This window comes from Lemur catta, chromosome 25 (genome assembly GCF_020740605.2).
Source record: "Lemur catta isolate mLemCat1 chromosome 25, mLemCat1.pri, whole genome shotgun sequence".
NCBI classification, from domain to species: domain Eukaryota; kingdom Metazoa; phylum Chordata; class Mammalia; order Primates; family Lemuridae; genus Lemur; species Lemur catta.
Window position 1 is genome coordinate 998518 of NC_059152.1, and position 25449 is coordinate 1023966.

At 42.6% G+C, this 25449-nt stretch overlaps 2 protein-coding genes and 1 long non-coding RNA gene across 7 annotated transcripts in view; 1 reads left to right on the plus strand and 2 right to left on the minus strand.

Annotated features, from left to right (window-relative positions):
* Positions 1-373: 373 nt before the first annotated feature.
* LOC123627498 lies at positions 374-2847 on the minus strand. The gene is made up of 4 exons (XR_006731311.1): positions 2711-2847; positions 2183-2412; positions 1891-1972; positions 374-575 (listed from the first exon to the last, which is right to left on the minus strand). It is a non-coding gene; the product is annotated as an uncharacterized LOC123627498 (long non-coding RNA).
* A 5989-nt stretch (positions 2848-8836) lies between these two features.
* On the minus strand, positions 8837-22184 carry BROX (BRO1 domain and CAAX motif containing). Of its 5 annotated transcripts, XM_045537089.1 has the most exons (14): positions 21800-22184; positions 19931-20005; positions 19688-19804; positions 19480-19586; positions 18739-18835; positions 16931-17026; positions 16048-16120; positions 14871-14976; positions 14095-14184; positions 12894-12979; positions 11872-11953; positions 11079-11229; positions 10060-10219; positions 8837-9105 (listed from the first exon to the last, which is right to left on the minus strand). In XM_045537089.1, exons 3-14 carry the CDS (start codon positions 19786-19788, stop codon positions 9019-9021), a joined length of 1236 nt encoding a protein of 411 aa, XP_045393045.1. In that variant the 5' UTR covers positions 19789-19804; positions 19931-20005; positions 21800-22184; the 3' UTR covers positions 8837-9018. The 5 variants fall into 5 exon arrangements, with proteins under 5 accessions (XP_045393045.1, XP_045393043.1, XP_045393046.1 ...); XM_045537087.1 differs by lacking the exon at positions 19931-20005; XM_045537090.1 differs by lacking the exons at positions 19931-20005; positions 21800-22184 and adding an exon at positions 21264-21323.
* An 11-nt stretch (positions 22185-22195) lies between these two features.
* Positions 22196-25449, plus strand: part of AIDA (axin interactor, dorsalization associated) — a 36259-nt gene continuing 33005 nt past the window's right edge. Inside the window, exon 1 of the mRNA XM_045537092.1 lies at positions 22196-22508. Within this exon, the coding sequence (XP_045393048.1) occupies positions 22399-22508 (110 nt within the window). The 5' untranslated portion in view covers positions 22196-22398. The remainder of the gene's footprint in view (positions 22509-25449) is intronic.

Below are 25449 nucleotides of genomic sequence, written 5' to 3' on the forward strand. Positions count from 1 at the left end.
AGGCAGCGCAGCTTGGCAGAGGAGAGAAACTGCTGCAGGGATAATTGAAGGGCGTTGTCACCAAAGAGCCTGCAAAGATGAAAAAGGCCCACACGGTTCTTGGCAGCGCTGCTCACGCGGGGAAAGACGTCGGGATGATTCGTGTGTGGAGACAAAGGGTGGATGCCTGAGCACGTTTGCCAAAGAGCTTCTCTGATCACTGCAGGCTTGCTGAATTTCCAGTCTGAAGGTTCGGGTTTGTGGGACACCATCATTAGAAGGAGAAATAATAAAATTAGCTTTCATTTACCTATCTGCCACCTGATGACGTAGGCTCATAATATATAACCGAAAACATCGAGAACCAGAAAATTATTTAAATTTGGTTTATTAAGTCAGAAGACTTTTTGCTACATAATTGTGGGGATCTTTTTGGCCTGGCAAGCGACTAGGGCTTACATGTTTCCGGAAGAGGAAGTGAGTTACCCCTTTTCCAATCTATCACTGAATCTTGGAAGACGCCAGAGAGAGCCGGGCAATATGTTTCCTCCATATATGGTTTGGCACCCCAGATTCACAAGGGGCAGAGATGCCTCCTAGGAGGAAAAAGACGAGGACTGAAAGTGCTTCTCCAAGGTTCAAAGATATAAAAATGAGTTAAGGCGGACTGGGATGACAGTGACCAAGGCTAGGTGGCACGAAAAGGTAATACAGGCCAAGCCAGGAGCAGTGGTGCCCCTGTCGTCCCCGCTACCGGGACACAATTCCAATATCGTAAGGACATTTATCGTCTTGATCGATATTTAATGTAATGTGATATCGGCAAATACGGCAGGCTGAGCGGAGGTGGAATAATTCTCCTTCTTGTTCCAACCACACAGAAATGCCAGATAAAATTAAACAAACAATAACATTAAATCTTAAGTGCACTAAGGAAGTAAGAAAAAGAGATGCAGAAATAGAGATGTATGGGAGAGAGAGAAAGCCAGCCAGCCTGGGTGTCAGAAATAAGAGAAAACATAAAATCGTAAGTGTGAGCTGAAGCCAAGCTGGTTCCCGGGTGTTTTGGAGCCAGATGCAGTTGCCATAGCGACAGAGAAAGGAGGACCCCGACTCCCAGGTCTCGTGAGCGCGGGGAGCTGAAGCTGCCTGCATAAAACAAGATTATAAAGTACTGTCTCACTTATAAAGCACGAACTAGAAAAACTACTCCCTGGCCTGCAAAAGCAGCCAAGTCATTTGCCCTCTGGCAACCGGGGTAGAAATCGTCACCTGAAAAAACTGGAACCCCAGGCCGGCACCACAGGCTGGCGTGTGGCCCCAATTCATGGTCCTCATAGTACGAGGACCAAACGTGAGGCTGAGGGACCGGAAGGCCGTGTAACCCACAGAACTCTGTTACATGCAAACATAAAACCTCGGAGGGATAATTGATCAAGACAGGGTATACTGAATCTCCACTACAAACAATGCTTGTTGGGGGTGTGCTCATGGCAGGAGTTTGCAAACCCCGTGAAGCAACAAGCCAGCCCGGGGAAGGCGAGAAAGAGGAAAGAGTGTAGAAAAAGCCTGATCAATAGAAACACTAAATAAAATCTGAGTAATAATCCCAGATAAATCGGTAATCGTAATAAATATAGACGGATTGCCAGCCATCTATTAAAATGAAGACAGCAGATTGAATTTTAACAGTATATTTTGGGGTAATACAAACACGATTGAACACACATATTCATATATACAGATGCTTATGTCTATATGAATAAATCCCCAAATCTTACTGCTACAATGCTGAGTTTAGGCCACCGTAGCAAAGGTCAGAGTTGCAAAAGGCCCGTCAAGGGTTACGTTTGTCACCCACAGCAAGGTGACGTGCTGCCTGCCCCATTCAGAGACCTCTGAGTGACGCACCTGGACTTCCCTGTCCGGCTCAGCGCTGCCACATCCCAGAAGAGCCGGGGCGGGAACAGGAAGAGCGGTTACCATGTAGTTCCTGATGCCAAAGAGCAGCAAAAAAAAAAAAAAAAATCAATTTTAATTTTGTATATAAGACCAACAATATGCTATGCATATTAGTATCGTCAAAGGAGATATTATCAGTGTCATAAGAAAACACATTCTACAACGACAATCAAAAGAAAATCAAAACATTTTCAAAAAGTTAACTCGCGTGATTCCTCTGCATTTTTCTTGCATTGCTCACCGGTTACGTCTGGTATTGAACGCGGCATGGACTCGAGCGTGAGGCGTCGTCCGAGAGATGCTCAGTGAAGGGTCCCAGGGTCCCCCAGGGAGGCCACGCAGGGCCTGGAACACGCGGGGCTCGGCGTGTTCTCCCGCGTGTCTCGCAGGGCGGAGCGTGTTTGAGTTGTGGGAAGGGCTGCCGTGTTTACACAGCCAACATCGAGCCCTCGGGGACGACGACAGAAGCAGCTTCCAGACCGACACAGAGAGAGACGCGTGACTTAGTGACCTGGCGTATTCCAGAAAAAGCTTACACGCACAGCAGGCCAGCTCCAAGACACTTGTCTACTTTTTCCCAAGACGGTTTCTTGCTTCCTACTTTGTGAGCCGTCCTCCTCCTCGCCCCAGGCTAAAAAGCTTAAATAGCAGAAGTTTAGAAATAAGGCCTAAGGGTCTCATTACAGTCACTTTACTCCTCTCACGACCAGCCACACTCGGAGGTTTCCAAACCACGTGAAGCACACGCGCACGCTCCCGCCCCACACACCTGGCTCGGCCCTGCTAGGTGACAGATGGGTGGGAGCTGTCGGTTCTCTGAAGCAAACACTGGTCTCTGTCGTCATGATTGTGGTATTGTGCGTTCAGCAGGCAAATACAGCTCTCCGTTCAGAGGGCACACGGGGGTGGGAGCGGGGAGGGTGGGGGGAGAGAGGGAGAGAGAGAGAACGCACGCGAGTGAGCTCACAGTTGATTTACCGAATGGTTTTCTGCCACCTAATGGGCACTTTAGAACATGCTTTGCAACATTCATCTTGGTAACCACAGTGCCTGTCATACAGAGGGGTTCAAGAGCGAACAGTTTGGAACCTACTTATTGTTATTTACAAAAGCCTGGGGGCATTGCCAGCTCCACACCGAGCACCTTGGCCTGGGTGTCTGTGAGCGACATTTCAGAAGGCCAGATACTCCTGCAACGAGCTTTCTACCTCCGTCTGATTCTTATGTTTCTTTTTTTTTAAATTATCATTATTATTATTTTTTGAGACAGAGTCTCACTCTGTTGCCCAGGCTAGAGTGAGTGCCGTGGAGTCAGCCTCGCTCACAGCAACCTGAGACTCCTGGGCTCAAGCGATCCTCCTGCCTCAGCCTCCCGAGTAGCTGGGACTACAGGCATGTGCCACCATGCCCAGCTCATTTTTTCTATATATATACTTTTAGTTGTCTGCCTAATTTCTTTCTATTTTTTTAGTAGAGACGGGGTCTCCCTCTTGCTCATGCTGGCCTCGAACTCCTGACCTCGAACTATCCTCCCGCCTCGGCCTCCCAGAATGCTAGGATTACAGGCGTGAGCCACTGTGCCCCGCCAAATTCTTATGTTTCTTAAAAACCCCCAATCTAGATGATCAAGGAGAGTTCCTAGGTATATGATGTGTTTAACAGGCCATGTTCTCCGTGTGCCTTTCCGTGTTGTAGCACACCAGGGCTCGGCGGTGGGACCTCTTCTCTTTTCTCTGCTTCCTTGATGGTCTCTGGGGCCCCATGGCTTGAAATGCCATCTACACACAGATGAGTCCTGTGTTTATATTGTCCAGGTGAGACTTTCCCACGGAATCTCACAGGCCCGACCACCCTGTCGACGTCTCTTCTTAGATGCCCAATGGACAGCTCAGTCCTAACGTGGCTGAGTCTTTGCTGGTGCTTCCAACGCCAACTCTGCCCCCCACGGCCCCCCCATCACCCCAACACACACTCACAAGTTCACCTCCACTCCTCCGGCGGCTTCTCATCCCAATAAATGACAACCCTATTCTGGTCGCTCAGGCCAAAAACACTGTGATCATTCTTGATTCGTCTCCTTTAATCACCCCTCACGTCAAATCCATCAGGAAATTCTCCTGGATATTTCTGGAATCATAATACGTCTCACTGCTCTACTGCCAGCGCCGTGGTCTAAGCCATCGTCTGTCACCCAGATTATCACAGAGGCCTCCTGATGGGTCCCCTACAGTCCACACCCCCCAAAACAGCCAGAATTGTTAAATCCTAAGTCAGCTCAGGTCACTCCTTTGCTTAAAACTAGCCATTGTGTTCCCATCTCGCCCAGAGTGAAAGCCACAGTCCCCGCGGTGACCACGTGGCCGCGTGGCTGTGTATCGAACGCCCAGGACTTGTCTGCCCTAGTCTGGTACCGTGCTCTCCCCACCGACATCATCACTCCCACCGTGCTGGCCTTCTCCCTGCGGCTCCGTGACTGCACAGGCACCTGCCGGGACCCTCCTGCTATCCCCTCTGTCCTGCCTCATCCTTCCCCTCCTTTCTTGGAGTCATTCTTCAGACGGAGCCCACCCTGAGCTCTCTTTGCTTTCTCGTTCCCTTTACAGCCATTCAACATCTCACCTCCTGTTCCTTTTTCTCTCCTTAGCACGTCCCAGCATCCAACAGCGTCCTCATTTCACTAACCTCGTCTGTCTCCCTCTTCCCTCCCCTCCCTGCCCCGCCCCTCCACCTAGTGGGGGGTTTTCACCTGTGCAAGGCCATTACCTTCTGCCCCTGCCCTGCCGGACACGCAGCTGGAGCTCGGTGTTTAACAATCGAATCATACATTGACTTAATGGGTGGGGGAAGGTGCTGCACAGTTAATAGATTGGAAGAATAAGGAGAGAACAGACTTGTGGCCGACTGGTCTTTATTTCCTGCTTTTAAAATGACTCATCCTTCATTTGACATTTTTCTCGTTACATCTATATACTAGTCGTTTTAATTAACTCCTTCACTGAAACACAGCATTGTAATCTGTATCCAAATAACACACTGCACCTTGGCATTTAAGAAGGTAAATGATACCTAAAATTCTCTAGAGTTCTTTTAGTTTCTATTTATGTAGAAGATGGACCAGGTTAAAACCCAGCAAAGAATGGGGGCCAGGTAAGGACGGGAGAGCTAATGAGCACGGTTAGCCCGGCCCCTGCTGGTCCCTCTTGCTCTGAGGTGGCTGAAGGTCAAACCTCTGGTGCAAGAAGACACTGGAAGCCCCACTCCTCAGCGCAGACGCCGAGCTGCCCAGAGCAGCAGTTCCCTAGGCCCACTCCGATCTGTGGTTCACCCTTGTGTGTGTGTGTGTGTGTGTGTGTGTGTGTGTGTGTGTGTGTGTGTGTGTGTGTGTGTGTGTGTGTGTGTCAGGGGCAAAAAGTAAAGCAGGGAAAGACGTGAAATATGAATAAACAAACACATGTATAACACAAACCACTACTGCTCCTTGGGAGTCACTTGCAGACCACCACCTGGCAGGGATTTTCTCTTTGTTTTCAGTGTTAAACCACGCACACGCACCCAATGACCTGTGTGTCTGTCCTCACCTGTCCCATTGGGGAGTTTCCCAACTTTTCTTACATCATGGCAGATGATGGAGAAAGTTCTTGGTTTGAAATTCTGGTGGTGACCAGCCTGGAAGCTCCAGCTGCCTCAGGTCCTGCCCAGCGAGCCCCCCACAAGGCTCTGTGAATTAGCCTGAGGCAAACTACTCCAGAGGCTCTAAAGAAGCAAAATCCAAGTCTAAGGTGTTCTCGGGGAGTACTCCAGAAACAGCGTCAGCTGCCTCTACCTCCAGCGCATCACAGGCGCTGGACACGTGGAATTGAGTAAATGGATTAAGCACGATCAAACATAGTTTTGTTTTATAAACTCCCCTTCCAGATGAACTACTTGGATCCCTTTGTGTGCTATTAAAACATTCACTGTTTTAGCTAGCCAGCTTTTTTGAACCGTACTAACACATTTTTAAATAAGAATTTAAACTTTAAGCGAATTACTCAAATGTCCAGTAAAAAAAATAGCCTTTAGATACAAAGTATGGTAACCCAAAATGACATTCCAAGTTTATTTTCATACAGGTTAAAAGAGATAAGAAATGCAAATTTTCTAAAGCATGATTACGCTGGAAAATAAGAAAATATTTCTGAATATGGTTTTACTTCTGAGTACATTTATATAGCACTAAAAATGCCACTGCGTTTGCAAAATACAAAGTTTTCTACAGATTATTGTATAGCAGTAATGATAAGCTCTCTAGCTTACCTTATCAAAGTACACAAATACTGTAGCATACTGGATAATACTATGCATTAGACATAAATAGGCCGATTGAAATCCTTGAGATTAAGAGGTGACAGGTACCGATAAACATTAAGTAGAAACCAAGCAGGTCAAGGAGTGTTGAATATTTAATAAACTCATGAAGTATTAACATAAAACAACTGATGCAAATGTATGTCGTTTTAAAACATTACTATGAAGAGTTATGATTTTGCATTGTATTAATATATTGCTACTGGCTTAGTAAGTGTAAAAATATTTAACAAAAACAAATATAAATTCCAATGCAAGTGTAAGTAAAATTACTTTTATTTTCATAAATAACTCATTATACAAACACCACTTTTAGCAGAAATATGTCAGCTGTCATTGCCTCGTATGAAATGCACGTAATAGTTAACAAATAATTACATCTCTCTACAACCTTCTTGCAACTTCTTTACATTTGATAATTCCCCAAAATTTCCAACATGATTTCAACAAATTATGTAATGAGATATTTTAGTCACCAAGTGTCACCTTTCTGAGTCAACAGAGTATTATCTGCTATCAAAGATGCCTATTGATTGAAAGTAATACCAGCATTTACTGCGTTTTACAGAAGCACTGAGCATATTACATGTTTCCATTTGATAAATGGTAGCATAATCTCTGAAAATGTCCATGTGAAAATCTGTAAGCAGAATAAGCAGTAGCACCTAAAATAAATAGGTCCTACAGGCAGAGAGTGAAGAGCTGGTATCAAGTGCTGTTTAAAGTTTTGTCAGTAAGTAGCATACAGCAACGATGACTTTGTAGTAACACGAAACAGTGAAATTTAATAAATTATTTTTCCTACAGACAGCAAAATAAAATTACTACTACTCCACTTATTCTGGAAACTGCAGCTTCAAATATTAAATCTTATACTGCAAGAATTAGTGTTTCTGTATATTAAGGAAAAAAAACCTCACTGATTTTCATGTAGCTTTTATTATGGAGTGTGAACTATGACATATGATTTAAATAATTTATTTGAATGATTTGATTCAGACAGGCGTCATCTATTCGTTCTTCCTAATGAAACGTACATTTCTATTGGAGCACTTTGTGCAGATTTGATTGATTCCTCACAGGGCTGCCGTGCGGGTTCAACGGTTTATCTACGTAACCGCTCAGCACGGTACCTGGCAAACAGAAAGCTCTCGATATATGTTACTTACGTTATTTCTATTAAGTGAATCAGTCTGTCATTTATAATAGAAAAATTATCTGATGGCCTGGAAGAATCATCAAAAGAAAAACCCACAGACGTGTGACTTTTGGTAAAGTCTGATGCACCATTTCCCAAGTTTGTACCTATACTAATCGTTTCAAATGTTACAATCTATTTTTAAGATCATACAGTTCATCTGTGTTCATTCTCTACATTTGTTATGGCCTCTGGCCGAAAGCGATCCAGTCCTGACAGGATACGTTAGAAAACCCTATGAAAACATCGCACGCTGAAATCAGGTAACAGAGGCATTTTACTCCTTTAACAAAGCAGAGAATGACCAGTGTAATTCAGGACAACCTACCTCACTTAGGAGTTTTTTCTTTATATCATGCAGTATTTGAGTTCTTCAAAAAACATTTCCGTTCATACTATCTTCTCTCCTATAGACACATTAACAGCTGTTACAAAGTTCCGTCCTCTAAGTAAAAAACCCACTGGAAAAGGTACCTGTACAAATCACTGCAGGGTGACTGAGACTTCAGGAGGCACAGGGCCACTCAACAGGGACACCTTAAAGGTCTTGCTGTAACTTAGAGACACTGAGTTTTGAGTAAACTGTGGATTCTAATATATGTAAAAGAGTTGGTTTGATGGTTTTCTGATCTTTAAGTGAACTTTTCCCCCACCAGAAAAGATGAATAACTCAGAATATAACAGGTCTGTGCTCCGATTAACACAATGGTGAGGGGAAAGAACTCTGTTAAAACCAACCCCTGCCGGGCGCGGTGGCTCACGGCTGTAATCCCAGCACTCTGGGAGGCCAAGGCAGGAGGATCACTTGAGGCCAAGAGTTCGAGACCTGCCTGAGCAATACAGCGAGACCCCATGTCTCCAAAAAATAAATAGAAGTTGGCCAGATGTGCTGATGTGAGCCTGTACCTGCAGCTAGCTACTGGAGATGCGGAGGCAGGAGGATCAGTTGAGCCCAGGAGTTTGAGGTTGCCGTGAGATACAACCGCGTCACTGCACTCCAGCCTGGGCAACAAAGACTCTTGTCTCCCCCCCCAAAAAAAAAAAAAAAAAATCCAGATATCAGGAAGTTTAAAAAAAAAAAAAAAAAAAACAAAGCTCAAAACAAAAAACTGATTCCTGGCATTCTTCTGATGTTAATAAGAGGAAGGAAAATAAACATTTTTTCTGAAGATAGAAAAACATACCTGAAATGATATGATTCGGGCCTATAATATATGAACCTGAAACTTATTACTACTCAGTGTTAAAAAAAAAAAAAAAAAAAAGACCCAACCCTCAAATACACCCTTGAGAGACACAATGAAATCTTTCAAATGTCCTGATTAAAAAGGAGAATTCAAAAGCAAAGCATATAGTATCTCCACTATATTAATAATCAAGAACAAATAAACTGAAGGCAGATTCCCTCTGAATGTAATAACGATTCTATAGACTTCAGAGAAATCATTTCAAGACATATGAACTCCAGTGCCATGGTTTATCTTATTTACTAGCAGAGAACTTCTAAGTGCACGTTGTATTCCAGGTGTATTTTAGGAGATGCTGCAACCAGTGTCTTTCTGAGGTTTGATATCTGGCTCTTTCACAGGTTTCACTTCTTCCTCCGGTTTGGGTTTGGTCTAGAGAGAAACAAAAATACAGTGTAAGGATAGAAATTAAGATTCCAAAAACAAACACTTGATCTTTTCTACTTCAGACTTTTAAAAGATGCTATCTTAAATTATATAACACTGATACTAACAAAGCGATTCCAGGAGCTTAAGACATATTTAGAAAGTAACATTTTCAGTAAGATGAAAACCTAGTCTCATCGGCAAAAAATCAAGCTAATGGTACTCCTAGCCCCACACTACTCTGAGTGGTGATGAATCTATGCATGAAGAACACTAAAATTTAGAAATTACTTGTGACAGTTAATGGGTTATCTCTTAGGGCATTATTTGACAGGCTGAAAAGGACATAAGATGGTTATTTTAAGGAATAATGGTTTTAGTATGGGAAGGAAATTACATAAAAATGACCCAATTTCAAGGAAGGAGTTATGGCTGCAACACAATCCTATTCTTTTACCATAGATCCCTAGTCTTTTGGTAGTTAGACCTCACCATTTCCACTTAATCTACCATTTGATTTAGAATGCCAAGATGTACTTAGATCCAAATGAATAAAAGCATTTTTATTTTACCCCTGGATTCATGAAATGCTTACATTAGGTTAACTCTTCAAACATCGTGCAATATGCTAAATCCAAAACAGATTACTATAGGAGTATAAACATGGATGATGTTTTCTTCCACACTCTTGTTAAAAGAGGCACTGACAAGTTGTAAAAAGGTAAGATAATGTGTTAAGAAGAATGTCAATCAATTATGTAGAAAATCAGAAGACATTTACGGCCCAGAGGTCTTATCTCTGACTCTTCTGTGATGATCACACCAGGTAGTGTAATTAGCTAATTTAATGGTTAGACAAACATGCACATATTTAAAGTGAGAGAATATCAAAATTCTAACTCTGAATTTTTTTCTCTTTTTAAACTTTTGTCAATGGAAGAAAACAACCCAATCTCTTACACTGTCATCCTTGGGTCTCTTGGTGAGATCAAACGTAGCCAACGTTTCTGGTGTCCAATGAGCACTTACAGGAGGAAATTCAAAAGGTACAGGCTCTACAAGACCGTAATTCGCTTTGAGTTCCAGTTGTGGGGCTTCCGATGGAACTTTTTGAAAGTAACTGCAAAAAGCAATTTATATAAACATTCATGTATTCAGTAACTATTTGAGTGCCTCATATGTCCAAGGTCTTGTTCAGGAAAATGATGATTTACGGATGATAAGAGAGCTCTCTGCCTCATGGAGAAAAGTAACTGACAGTCATGAAACCCCGTCAATTACAGCGCGACGTGACCGGAGCTACGGCCACGAGAAGGCAAAGAGGGACAACAGATTTGGGGGTTCACTGACTCTTTCCAAAGGAAGTGACTCAAGGTGAACTAGGCATGTTCAAGCAAGTGAGGAGCTCAGCGTGACTAGATGAAGAATATACAGGGAAGAACGTAAAGGGATAAAAGCAAGGTCAAGGTCAAGGTCAAGTCCACCAGCCTACACAGGGGGAGACCTACAGTCTGAACAACGTTGATTTCACATGGGAAAACCTCTTGAAAGAACCGGGAAAGCCTGAGAGAAAATTCATCTTCCTGCATTATAGGCAGCTAACACCAGAGCGAGACGAACACGCAAAGGGAGCTGAGAAGATACATATGTATTTAAAATACACAAAGAAAAAATATCAGAGAAACAGTTAAGAGAAAATTAAGGTAGTATAAGACAGTATCCTAATGAAGTAGGCTACATGTTCCTAATTCATATGTGCTTTTATGAATATATATCATCATCAGAGTAGAACAAAAGGCCCCACACAGTGGAACTTTATCACTAATTTAAAGAGAAAACTAATGCTAAACTTCAATGTCATTTAACTTGGAACCTTTGGGAATAGAGACAAACAGAAACTGTGACTAAAATAGTAATATTTTAATGTAATTATAAATCGACATATTAGTATTACTAAAATAGTATTCAGTTGTACTCACATAAATCCATTTTCTCTCTGACATTTTTCTAGGGTGTTCTTCACAAGGTTTCCAAGTTTCCTAAAGAACAAATGTCCCGAAGGTTTGACTGTCGGTCCAGGCCCTTTGGTTTCTCCATATTCTTTACATAGTGTTTCTGCCTTTGCATAAACTGCACGTGAAAAAGATACAAAGTCTTTTGAGTATAATTAACATTGCTTATTTATACTTAGAGGCTTTAAATCAGAGCTACTAAGCTTTTTACTGTTGTTTACCTAGTATAACAGCAATACCAATAATAATACTACTAGTGAAAGGTGGGTATGCTCTACAGGTTCTAGAATTTTGTTTTGTTTTGTTCTGTTTTGTTTTTGAGACAGGGTCACATTGTCACCTGGGCTGGAGTGCAGTGGCATCACCATAGCTCACAGCAACCTCAAACTCCTGGGCTCGAGCGATTCTCTTGCCTCAGCCTCCTGAGTAGCTGAGACTACAGGTGCACACCACCACACTCTGGGTCATTTTTCTATTTTTTATAGAGATGGGGTCTCGCTCATGCTCAGGCTGGTCTTGAACTCCTGGCCTCATGCGATCCTCTAGCCTCGGCCTCCCAGAGTGCTAGGATTACAGGTGTGAGCCACTGCACCCAGCCCTGTGTTTTTTTTGAAACATTTTTTTCCTTTCTCCAATTATCTCACCCATTCCCATTTCCCTTTCATGAACTCAGCCAAAATCTCTTTAATAACCTACTCCCCCTTTATGATAAAACATTTATTTTTTTAAAGCGAGTTAATATGCTGGCAGGAATACTCACATTTTTCTGCTTCTTGGAGAGACCTGATTGCTTCCCCGCATTTGTCTCCAGCCAATAAAGTCTGACCATGGTAACAGTAGGCCTGACAGACAAACACATGTTTATTCATTCTCTCCCCACATCATGCTTTCCACTATTACTATTCTATGTAAGTGTCACATAAACTAACGCCTGTATCTACTGTTTGAAGTATCAATGCAAGCTCTTACATTTCTTCACTTGAGCAAGCTTCTCCCCACCTCTGTCCATATAAAAGATGGAACTATGTCAAGCCTTGAGCCAAAATAGCCTTCTGACCATGTCCTGAGAATAAAGGTTTTTTGCTGAAATCTGTACTTAAAATTAAGAAGTAGGAAATTACTGTGCTAATGCAGAGGGAGACGGAAAGAGTGTTTCCAAGTTAACGACGAAAGAAGTTTTAAGAGCAACATATTAGCTTGCAATGTTACTCTTTCAACGTCCACATCAATGTCAAGGGTTACTGCACACGGTCTTCCGTAGTGCGCTTGAAAACTGATTATAAGGTATAAGAAACAAAAATAGCTACTTAGACCTGAAAAAGGTTTTTGATGATCTCTCACATGACATTCTAATCAACAGAACAATTAAGTCTGGTGGGGACGGCAGACTGTTAAGTAACTTCCACAGTGATGCCGGTAGATGGTTCCTCACCAACCTAGCTGAGGTGCTGCATGGGAAGCCTTAGATTAGAATTAGTAAGTATTTCTCAATGTACAGGAGGAAACAATTCAAAGAATTCTCATTAAGTATGCAGAAGGTTCACAGCCTGAAAGTGTGTTTTGAATCAAACAGTAATTCCGCTGCTGTAACCCAGCTCTACAATTCTACGTCATCTCTTCCTGCCCACTTGCCCACAATGGCTGAGCTGACTGTGAGTATTTGCTGAGAGCTCTCCATTGCTGGCAAAGCGCTAATGAAGAGTCTGGTAAGATGAGACACCTGGCACCCCCAGGGCTGGAAAGACAATCATTTACACTGTTTTTAGGGTTATAAATACTCACATAAGCTGTGTAGAAACACATTTTCAAGTGAAGATATTTTCTCCATTTAGCAGAATATGCAGGCTCCAAACTGGATAAAGTATGATCTAAAGTTACATTTTAAAAAGCAAAATATAATTTCACCCTGATTCACTAGACGACTTTTAGTAGTTCATGTGTTCTGATGCTAAAGCAGAATGCCATCAAAGTCTAAACGTCAAGCATTTACACAGTGCAAAACAAAAAATCCCCCTCTGCTAAATTTGACTGGCTTAAAAAAAAAACCAAAACAAAAACACCCTTCTTTACTTATAGTGATTTACTTTCCCATAACTATACTTTAAGCTACATAAGATTGGTTAAACACCAGAGTATCTCTTTGATTTGATGCTTAACATACCTTCAAGTTAAAGATAATGCTAAAAATAGATTATGATTTAGAATGTCAAAGTAAATACTGTTAACATCTATACTGTTATGTATTAATATATGAAACCTTATATAACATGGCAATGCAAACAGTCGAGTCACTCAAGTCAGAAACATGCAGGACACGCTCCTCTCACGCACCTCATGCATCATTCGATCTTCTGTAACACACACGTTCACTCACACACCCTTCTCCCAAACATCTCTCAAATCCGTTTCTTCCTCTCCATTTGCTACTTCACTGTCTTTGTCAAAGCTTCACCCTTTCCTCCACAGACCGTGAGATTTCTTCTCAAGTGCTAAGTCCAGTCAGCCGACTACTCCTTCCCACAGCTCGTCTATAATTCTACAACTATAGGAACCTTTCTTAAATTCACATCCAATCAAGTCAGACTTACTTTTAATCGGTCCCAAATATCTACAGAATAAAGGTCAAAGGCTTACAAACCAATTCCTGATCACACCTACACATACTTTACCAACCTTTTCTCCTAACTATAAGGTTGTTATAAACACCAAAAAAAAAAAAAGCTATATACTTATATGATTATCACAACTAAGAAGGATAGCATTGCCCATTCCACTGGAAATTACATAGCATATTAAATGTGAACAGCTTTAATTCATTTATTTTAAACAAGATAAATATTAATAAAATACTAAAGATATTATTTTAGTTTTGCAAATAATAAAAGAATCTGAGAATCTTTTACTTTTGCTCCCTATTAAGGCAAGAGCAAATAAATTTGAGAATCTAAAGACTAAAAATGTAACATCAGATTTATAAGCTTACCGGCTTTTTGATAGAAATTGGCGGTTTCATAAGCCAGTGCTGCGATTAGTCCAGGAGCATGTTTCAGTTCAATTGCTCGAGCAATTGTTACTGTAACCAAACACAATCAATTGAATTTTTAATTATGTTCACCTTTATTCATCCTGATTTCAATTTTAATAGCAAAAGACAGTGACTTCTTGAGATTTTCATGCACTTTGTTAGAAGTTTTAACATGAGAAAAGTGACAGAAAATGGAAACTTGAACAAAACAGCACAGCACTGAGCTTGCTGGTTTGGAAACTCTTTAAATCACCAGCCAATTACTAGCTAATCACAGAGAATTACTACTACAAAACAGCACGACATGATAGGACACAAATGCTTTCTGAGGAGCAATGGAGTCTGAAATAAAGAAAAGCAAAAGCCTACAGAAGTTTCTTTAATGTTTAACGTAAGTCCCATTATTTCCTGCCATTGAAAGGTGAAGACTTCAAGGTGAGCGGAACAGTGAAAGAGGAAAAAGAATGAGCATAGTGGAGGAGGAAACGATGAGTTAAAGAAATTTATACTGTCAGGAACAGGATGCAATCAAAATCCTCCTTAAAAAAAGCCACTGCACTGTAAGACCTTTCCCTGCTGAGAGCTGAAGGCAGATGCTAAAGGTGAACTTGTTCCTCATCACAAATTTCTCAGACCTGAAACTCAATTCCAGCTCATTCTGATCTTAAAAGAATTAAATGCCAATACAGATGTCCTTAAAAAAAAAAAAAAAAATCTGACAGTATTTGGGATACCTTCTTGAGCTTCCGCCTGACACTGGATGATATAAGCCTCCATGAGCCGCGCCTCTAAATCCCTTCCCTTTTCTGCGGGCGTGATCAGCTTTGGGAGGTGACTTTCCTGAGAAAGAAAGAAAAACAAAAAACAAAGGAGCCAAAATTCATTTTAATCCAGTTGTTAGAGACGAAGAAAACAGAAGTTATGAGACACTGAATTTGGGGACTTACCAGAGATTTAGAGGACAAACAAAAATTGTGTAAAAAAGTGCAACAGTAAGCTTATAAAGTATAAAAGCTCCTATACACTAAGACTCAGCTTTAACAAGAACAAGAAATTTAAGAACAAAATTTAGGTCATAACAGATTGCTTAGATATGCAAGCCATACTTTCCTCTTGAAAAACCTTTAACTGAATGAAATATAAATAGTAACTGGAATTCCCTCTTGCATGATAGCCTGAATTGTTCATTCACATTAATAAATTCAAGATGTAAAGAAAAAAACCTACTATTCTACACCTAATCCAGAATCACAGCTTTTTAATCACTGTACAAGCTATCTTATTTTATCATGAAAAATCTAACACTGGCCTCCAGGAAGCCTTCAGTAAATAGCGGTTTAATTAGAATGAAGTGGGGGGAATTCTGTCTGGAAGACACATTATTCTTTCTTGTAATCCCCGTATAACGTCTCCAGGCAATTTGGGAGAATCAGAGTGTGCTGATTGCCCCCTGCATCGTGATACGGAGGAAGGACACAGTCCCAAGTGCAGTTCTGTGGAATCAGGGCTGCTCCTGGCAGCGGCCGCAGAAGACATTAAGAAATGCTGAGAATCACCAATTTTTCTGTTTTCTCCTACCTTTTTGGAAGACACGGAAAAATGACCAGAGTATTACAACTTCAATTTTCTAATTATAAAAGTCATTGGTAATTTTAAGATTAAAATGGAGACATTTAATATTTGGTAATTAGCTGCACTCATCCATAAGGTATTTAAGAAAAGGAACACAGAGCACATACTGGCTCTTTTTACAAAATAAAACAATTCTTCCTCCACATTCCACAAAAGAAAAAATAAAAATTTTTCAAGAATTAAAGCATTTATATATATACATATGTATATATATAAATCCTTCTATATATATATATATATTTAAATACATATGTATTTATATATTATTTTTACCTTTACCTTTAAATGTTTAAAAATCCCGGCTGCAATTTTTAGGCTTCGATGTACTTCTTTTGCTTCATCTTCTGTTATGCTTAAAAATAGTGATTACATTAGTTAGAGGGCGAATCCCATTTCTGGTGTTAAAACTAACAACTAATACATCATCACAAAACCAAAATTACTCATTTGTATTTCTCTAAAAGAAAGAAAACCACTAGTTTTCTATGGTACCTATACTCATTGCTCTTGTCATCACCTAACTTACTGTAAAGATAATTTTACATCGGCACACACAATTTGGCTTCATTCTTAAATGGTTGCATATTATTCCCGTATATGGATGAGCCACGACTAATTTGCCAATCTCTGTTGCTGTATTCATTTTAACTACTTTAAAAACTGTATTTTATTTTATTTTACAACTCTTTAATCCTTCAAAACATCTTTTCACATACATATAAGCCCTTTGTATTTCTTCTTTGAACTACCTATTCATGTCCTTTGCTTATTTCAATTGATTTGCTAGTCTTTGATTTGTAAGCATATACAATATAAAAATAATTTATCACATGCATTGTAATGTTTTTGACCAATCTTGTCATTTGTTTTTTAACTTTGTTTATGGTATTTTTATGTAGTCAAATATTCAATCTTTTACTTTATAGATTCTTGGTTTGGGGACTTATTTAGAAAGACCTTCCACATGACAAGGCTATTAAAATTTTTTTCCCTTTTAACACTAGGCACCATAATTCTGACACATGGAATATTAACATTATCAGGCAATCTTTCACTTGTCCAAATTGGCACTTTTAATCACTAGCCTAGTTTTTAAAAATAATGAAGCTCCATATACTTGACAAATAACACAAATGCATATAACTTTCCCCTTTTAACTTACTTTTCTTTTCCAGCCAGTCTTGAAGCGTATTTGGTATACCATAAAGCTACATTAAATGCCATGGAAATTAATTCAAAAACAGCATCCTGTTGGGCACTGGAATTATAAACATGATCATTAAGTTCTGTAAATTCTTGAGACTTCACTACATGAAGCTTATTAGATATCCAACTCAAAACTACAAAGTGATACACTAACTAGTATAGATGAAGAAAATGATGCTTGTGTTTAACATAGTTGTAAACACAACACACGTGGGAATTAACAAGGAATGGCTGGCTACATGCAATGGTCTAGTTTGTACTTCACAGTGATTAAGCATGAGAATAGTAGTTCCCAAAGTTTATTATATAGAGGGTAGCTTTAAAAATACAGATTTCTGGGACTTAACCCCAGAAAGTCTAGGACAGGGCCCAGGATCTATATTTTTAACAAGTATTCAGTTGATTCTGAAATGGGTGGTTCTTATACAACATTGTACAAAAATGGAATTCAGAGGAAAAATTATTTCAAGCCAGAATGATTACAGAAGGCTTAATGGTATATATAAAATCTGAACTGTGCCCTGGAAGATGACCACAAGGGAAGCAAAAGGACATCCCAGATTAGGAAATGATACCACAGAAAAGTATAGATTTTTCTGATGGAAGTGACCCAATGTCCCTGATTGGAGCAGATGGTATATAAAAAGAAATCAAGGAAAAAGAAGGGCAAAAACCATGCTGGAACCAAACTTTTTTTTTTTTTTTTTTTTTTTTAGTTTTCTTTCTTTCGGCTAGCCGGGGCAACACAGCATGGAGCCAAACTAAAGAAGATTTTGAATGTCAAGCCCATCAGTATTCTACCCCACTTCCTACCCAATTTATGAGTTCTACATATAATATTCCCAAGGAAGGAAAGAAACTAATACTTAATGAATGTCTTATTATATGCCCAGCATTATATTATTCACTTAACGTAAATTTTATTATTTTGTTCCTCACAAAGTCCTATATCCACAACCCCAACATACAGTTGAAGCAGATGTTCCCCAGGAGAAAACCTGCGATTGCACCTAGATACGTAAGAATCTAATGTCTCTATTCTTTCCACTGTAATGCACAGCCTGCCTTGGTCTTTCAGCAATCTCTAATTCCTTCCTTTCTGTTTTTATAAAACAGAAGCAAATGGAGATTAAAATATGTGGGCACTTCAACAATACAATGATGTTAAAAAAGAGCAGTTAAATAAAAAATTAGCACCATTGTGATGTTTCCTGTATGATTAGGTGTGTTATAAATAGTTTCAAGTGAGTGATGAGAAAGTTCTAAAGCAAAATTTTTTAAAACAGCAGAACAGTGAAAAGAAAAAAGGAAGAAAACAAATACTGTGAATCAAAAGAGTATGGAGCTGGGGAGAAAAAAAGGAGGAGAAAGACTGACGAAAGGCATTTGAAGTATCCACCAGAAAAAGAATAGTAGGAGGAAAAACCAAACTTCAGCTCAGCCTGAATGCAGGCGAAGACGGAAAGCCGGGTTTGGGCTCCGAATTCCCAAACCATTCTTTATGTGTTACTAAAGGTCAAGGCTGTTCCATTTTAGTTATCATGTGTATTATCTCAAAAACAGATCTTGTCAGGAGAAACAAATTATATTTTTACGTAATTGTATGTATTAGGATTTAGGTCAAATGCTTTTAATTAATTTCCTGATACGAAAAAATTATTTCAGATGTGTATTTTTCTTCTTCGAATACGGAGGCTGAGTTACCCACTAGCTAAATAGTTACAAGAACTGGCTTCAATTTAGAGGTACATTAGTACTGCTTACCTTGGAACCTGTCCTTGTAATGTATCTGTCCACTTGAAATTTTGAATATATCGTAACTTGCTTTCTTGGGTAGATTCATCCAGTGAATTTATGAAACCTATAAAAAGATATAAGATATTTTAGTTTTAGAAGAAATATTGAGTGTTCTGCTTAGAAGAATTTTCAGATAATTACTTTTCCAGGTGGCTGAATGAAACACCTCACCCCCTCTCCCTTTCTGAATCTCATACCTTCTCCTGACATGATACGAAGTATGTACACATTTAATTTTCAAATGTTAGGAAGAAAACATACCACCCTAACATCCTTACATTTTTGAAACTTGAGCATACCAAAGAATATGGCCTGGAAGATTATTCAAATTTGAAAAGTCTAAGAATTAAATGTAAACTTCTGGATGGCTTTTTTTTTTTTTGAGACAGAGTCTCACTCTTTTGCCCGGGCTAGAGTGCCGTGACGTCAGCCTAGCTCACAGCAACCTCAAACTCCTGGGCTCAAGTGATCCTCCTGCCTCAGCCTCCCGAGTAGCTGGGACTACATGCACGCACCACCATGCCTGGCTAATTTTTCTATTTTTAGTAGAGACAGGGTCTCACTCTTGCTCAGGCTGGTCTCGAACTCCTGAGCTCAAGCAATCCTCCCACCTTGGCTTCCCAGAGTGCTAGGATCACAGGTGTGAACCACCATGCCTGGCCTGCATAGCTTTTTAAAAGAACTCAGAAGTTCATGTAAATAACTAACCTTGTAAAAGAGAAAAATATGAATCTGCTGCATTCTTCATCATTTCTGGATTACAGCTCAAATCAGTGAACAGTTCAAGGAGGCGTGTCCTGGATGATCTCAAATCACTTACAGGAGATAGAAAGAGGCATTAACCATGGAACCTAAAAAAGTACTTTGTATCTGAAAGTGGTTTAATCACTACTTGTTGATTTAGACTAAAACTTACTTGCAAATTTTTGAAGCAGGAGGACCAGCGGCCACACCATAGTAATTAAAAGAGACAGGAGCTGTGGCTTTTAATGGGTTTCTATGAAACCAATGGGTCATTTTCTCCAGCTGTTTTCTATAGACAAAAAATATATAAAAATTAAAACATTTAATAAACAATGTAAATACTATTAAATTCGTTATTTTTAAAATAAAAGTTTACTAGAGCACACATTTTATATATTAAATATTATACATATACACATAAAATGCTTCCTTGCCGTTAATCAATCTTGTTTTAACTGATTGTCTATGGTGGTCTATGTTTAGATCAGACCTGTACAAAATAAAGCCAGCATTTAGAAATTTGCCCACAGGAACTTCAATGTTAATATCCTAAAGCAGTAATGTTTAAACTTTAATATGCATAACAATCACCTGGGGGTGGGGTAGTCCTTAAAACGCAACACCTGAGACACTGATTATGCTGGTCCCCAGCCTACATGTCTGAGTAGCAAAGTACTAGACTGGTGGGACAGCTGCAGGTGAGAGGGGCACAGGACCAGATGAACGTAATTTCCAAAACAGATCCAAATAGTGACCCTGATTTATACTGTTAAAATTAATTACATACTGTTAAGATGTTCTTAAGTTAATTACTACATTTCCCGCGTATTACTGACACCAGTGGCTTGGTTACAGCATGTGTTCCGCAACAAAACATGCTTTTCATAAAATAGCTAATAACAATCCATCTTTTATATTTAAAAAAGCAATGCAATGCTTGACCAGTGACTGCTACCCTAAGAACGAAAACATTTGAAAAACTACCTAAGTGAAATGCCAACTTAAAAAAATTAAGTTCCACACCTTTTAGCTCAAAAAAAAAAAAAAAAAAAAAAGCAGTACGTCTCTTGCCCAAAGTCCCTGGGTAAGCAGTGCAAATAACACAGGAGAGCCTAGCCAAAGACTGAAATATGGCAATTTGATTCCAGGAAGTAATAGACAAGAAACTCTGATAAGGTTTACTTACTCTGAAGGCATGATACAAGCTTGTCAGTCAACTTGTCTCATTATTAGAAAGAAATATGGGCTGCACAGTGTACGAGATACCTGCATGACGCGCTTCCCTTACCACATTTACTTATCCGTGACAAAACTGCTTTTGGGGTGCTCCAGATATTTAATGCATAGAGACTGCACTGCGTACCCAGGGAAAACTTGAACACAACATTTAACAAGTCCCTTCAGGAACACCATCAGCCAAACCTCGTCTGCATAAACCTCCTCGATAGCCTAAACGCCGCATCTACGCGCACATAAACCAAGCCCTCCGGAGATAAGGTCACATTCGACACCGCATCTTGGGAAAGCAAATTTCCTGGATGCTTCTGCGAAGGCGGCGCCCGCTTCCCGCGCGAACGTGCCCGAAGTCGGGGAACGAAGGGGGTCGGCCCCGGCCCCTGCCCCCACCCATCCCGCCCCCGCCGCGGCCCGGCCTTGCCCCGTTTCCGGGAATTCGCAGGTGGGGTGGGAGCGACACGCCCACCCGCAGGTGCCGCATCCCGGCGGACGCGGCAACCTGACGCGCTTACACAGGACCCGACCGCAGACACGACGCCCCCGCTCCGGAGACCCGGGTCCCCGGGGGAACCTACCTGAGCCCCGCCCCAGAGAGCCGAGCGTCCACTTCCTGTTTACCACCCGGCCTCTTCCGCCCTTGCCCAGCCCCTTTTCGAGGCGCCGGGCGGCGACTCTGCGCACGCGCCAACGCTGGCGCGCCCCTCATTCTCCACAGGCATTGTGGTGGAGAGCCGACACTATCGACCCGGCGAGGCGGGCAGACGACGGCCGAACAAACCCCATTTAGCTGGCATTAGACGATCTCCGAGCTCCAGTGGGGACTCGGGGCAAGGGCGTTCGGTGGATCTAGCTATTAACACCATTGATTGGGGTGGGCAATATAGATTTTCCTTCTATTTTTCTTTCAAGGCATTAGAAGACTTTTGGACCACTATCCAGGGGTCTGTGGAAACCGGTGTAAAAGGGATGACCCTATTGACTGGGACTCCGGGGGAACGCCGGGGGTGGGGGATATTACTGGGAAACTCCCGGCCTCCGACATACTTACCGGCTTCCTCAGAGTCTGTAGCGCGGTCCTCCTGAGGGAGGAAAGGCAGTATCGGAGCCTGCAACAAGAAAAGGAGGGAGTCGGAGGAACGAGACTACTGAACTAGAGCGTCTAGAAGCCGGACCCGGGCCGAGCCGGGGTCACGTGGCCCGGCGGCCATGACAGCTACCGAGGCGGCAGTGCTCGCCGCTCCGGGGCGGGGTCTGCCGCGGTGTCTCAGCCCCCTCAGAACGCTCTGTTCATCAGCCCTCTCTAATTTGCCCTCCTTGGTCCTTCCTCTCGAGCGGCGGCCTCTTCCCCAGAGAGGAAGGGAGTTGGTTTGGGCTCTGGAGCCGAGGGCGGATGCCGCGATAGCGATGGCGGCCCCGGGTGCAGCGGGGCGGGGCCGGGGGCGGGGCCTCGGCGGGGCGGTCGCTCCGGAGCCGTAAAGTTTGGCTGTGGCGGCAAATGGGCTTGGGCGGCTCCTCGGCGGGTGGCGGCGGCGGCCGCGGCGGTTCCTCCCGGCCCTGTTAACGCCGGGGCCAGGCCCGGGGAGGATGGCGCCCTAGAGCCCGGCCTTGCTGGGGAAGGGGCGGGAGGGCGCGGGGCGGGGACCCGCCATGTCGGAGGTGACCCGGAGCCTGCTGCAGCGCTGGGGCGCCAGCTTGAGGAGAGGCGCCGACTTCGACTCGTGGGGGCAGCTGGTGGAGGCGATAGACGAGTATCAGATGTGAGTGACGCGCCGGGCCGGGCCGCGCCGCCGTGGGTGTCCCCGTCGCCGCGTCTGCGGCCAGGGCTCCTCAGGGCGGGGCCGTCCGGGGACGGCGGGTGACCCTCGGGGGTGACTCGCCCTCTCCCGCCGCCCGCGCGGGGCCGGGTCCATTCAACAGGTCGCTCTTCCTTCCCGGGCGCCGCCTCGCGGGCCGCCTCCTCGTTCCCGCCCGGCGTCTCCCGGGTCCGCGCTCGGCAGCCAGTTCCCTTCCCTCCTTCGCTCCGCCTCGCCCAGGTTGCCGCCTCGGTTTCTCTGGGGGACGCCCGTGTGCTCCCCGCCCCCGTTCCGGGGACAGTGGCCTTGCTCTGCGTGTGTCCGTCCGTCTCCTCCTCCCCGGGGCGGGAGGGGAGGGCGCCGGGTGCCACCGGGGGCAGCGGGTGTCCCCGGGACGCGGCCCCTGCCTGGGGAAGGGACCCTGTCGCGCTCGCCTCTCCTGGTGAGCCGCGTATACACAGTCCCCCTCGGTTTTGTTTCGGTTTCTGGGCTGCTGTGTGGTCGGCGGCGTCCCCCCCGCCCCCTGCTCCGCGGCCGCTTTGGGTGGAGCCCGCGCGGGAGGCGAACGCGGGGGGCGAACTGCGGGGTCGCCGGGCCCTCCCCGCCTTCCTGTGCGCGACGTGCGGCCTCGGGGCACCCGGGAGTGCCGGTGTCCTCCGACACCCGCGGCCCCGTTTCTTTCCCTTCCTGGTGTTCCCGGCCAATTTTCAGGGATGTTTTTAAAACGAAAAGGCGAGACTATGCATAGATAATCTTGCTGAGCTTCTTGCACGGTTGACTGGGTGTGAGAACCGCCTGCTAAAATGTTACTGTTTGCAAACTGTCGCCCTTCGTTATTTAATCTTGGTTTGGAGCAAGTTACTGTTTGAGGTTTCCCTGAGTATGAAAGCATGTGTAACAACCCCCCACCTTTCTGGAAAGAATACACGGTTGGTACCTGGAAGATCTAAGCTCTCGTCCTCTAAAGCAGTGATCGTTATTTGTCTTTAGCTGGCCGTTAAGGTAATTTAGACGTGCAGGTGTTTTCGCTACCCAGTCTCACTGACTTTGAACTGCCTGCGGTTTCAAAAGCCCTGCAAGCCGCCAGGCCCTGCGCCGTTTTGCCAGGTGTAACGACAGCCAGCGTTTTCCACTTTCACGTGATTTCATTCGCTCTCGGAACTACCCACTGAGAATATAATTGTTCTCGTTTTACAAAATGAGGAAGATTGAAGCTCAGGTGAAGCAGCTTACCCTGAGTCACAGGATGATACCACTGAAATCTGTTGTTGTTGTTGTTTTTATTCCAAATTCTCTCTCTTCTACTACATAGTGCTTTAGATGCTTTATTTAAGATGCATTGATAGACTAATTCTGTAAGTGAACTGGACAAATTAGAAGGTTTTCTTCATTACTGAAGAACATAACCTTCCATACTGTAGCCAGGTAGCGAACACCTGTGCATACGGATTCTGTGTGTTCACGAAAATTGCGTAGCTTGAAATATAAAGCTGCTGCTTACTTGTATGGTGGGACCTAGCAGCTGTTGGCAGTGGACAGGGGACCTCACAATGGAAAGTGGAGAATACCATGTCCAATTGAAATTACAAAGGAAAGTTGAATATGCAAGCTGTTCAGTTGGCATTTTTAGAAACATCTGAATGAGGGTACTAGGCACATGCAAATCCTTGCTGGACCTCAGTGCCAACCTTTGAACGTCATGATTCAGAGTAGTCCTCAAGTTGTCATAAAAACTGCCAGTGTTGAATTTCAGTAGTGATATGTAATGATTGGCCTAAATTTTGTAAACATGCAGGCTACATATAAAATGTGGTCAAGAGCTTAAAGTTATCTAATGTATCTGGAAATAAAGGCAAATTTTGTTTTTTATTTGAAATATGTGGGAGGAAAGAATACTAGGGCTTGAACAATTTCATCACTCAACAAGTAAGGGCTGGGGATACAAAAATTTCTGCCCTCAAAACACTGAGAATCTAATAGAAGGTTTTAGAGTAATTGGGTATTGCAATTACAGACACGTGAAAACATGAAGTGCAGCCATACTCCTGTTCCCTAAAGCACAATTCTGCCTTAGGGTTTTTGTATTTTTTTCCTGGACTGCTCTTGGGTCTGCTTGGGTCACGGGGTCACCTGCTTCAGGTGTTCAAATATTGTCCTCTTAGTGAGGTTCTTTCTGGCCACCCTATTTAAAATCACAAAGCCTCCTGTCTACCCCCACTCTCTCTACCTTAGTCTCACACAGCCTGCCCCCCTCTACCGTCCTGCTTTATTTTTTTCCATAGTACTTATCATCTGAAATATATCTAAAATATACTCTGTTAAACATATTTGTTTTGTTTACTGTCTCTCTCCCCACTGGAAGGCAAGCTTGCTGAGGGCAGGGTGTGAGGGTGGAGTGGGTTGGTGGGGTCTATTTTGTTCTCTACTGTATATGATTCAGAGTAGTACTGGGCTAACCATACATAATTGTTTATTTAGATGTTATATAATTATTATATTCTATTGAATGTATGAATTTAGGAGTATGTTGTGGGCGTATTAAGAAGTTGATGCCAAAATACTGTTGGAAGATTTAAATGAATTGTGTCAAAACTAAAATTGTCATCCAAAATATAAATGGTCAATTAAAAGTAACTTCATTTAGCAGGCCACCTCTTTCAGCTACCTGGGGACACACGACCCCTAATATATGGTAGAGTGACACAGGAACTGTTGCTCACAGTCACACATTTCCCAGGATCAATTGCAAGGTATTTATCTAGCACATGGATGCTCAATAAATATCTGTTGAATGAATGGATGAGTTTGAAGACTGAATATTACCTTTTAGTCATCTCTTCTATGCTTTACATCTGTGCTACTTAAAGTGTGGTCCACAGATTGGTGCTGGTTTGCAAACTTACTG

What these genes read in the sequence shown, in the direction of transcription:
- BROX (XM_045537087.1), bottom strand. Translation starts at nt 19,788, where the DNA reads ATGACCCATTGGTTTCATAGAAACCCATTAAAAGCCACAGCTCCTGTC. An exon ending in AGACTGGCTGGAAAAGAAAA is followed by an intron (nt 16,121 to 16,930) that starts GTAAGTTAAAAG and finishes ACTATTTTTAAG; the next exon opens with CATAACAGAAGATGAAGCAA. An exon ending in GGATTTTTAAACATTTAAAG is followed by an intron (nt 14,977 to 16,047) that starts GTAAAGGTAAAA and finishes TTTCTTTCTCAG; the next exon opens with GAAAGTCACCTCCCAAAGCT.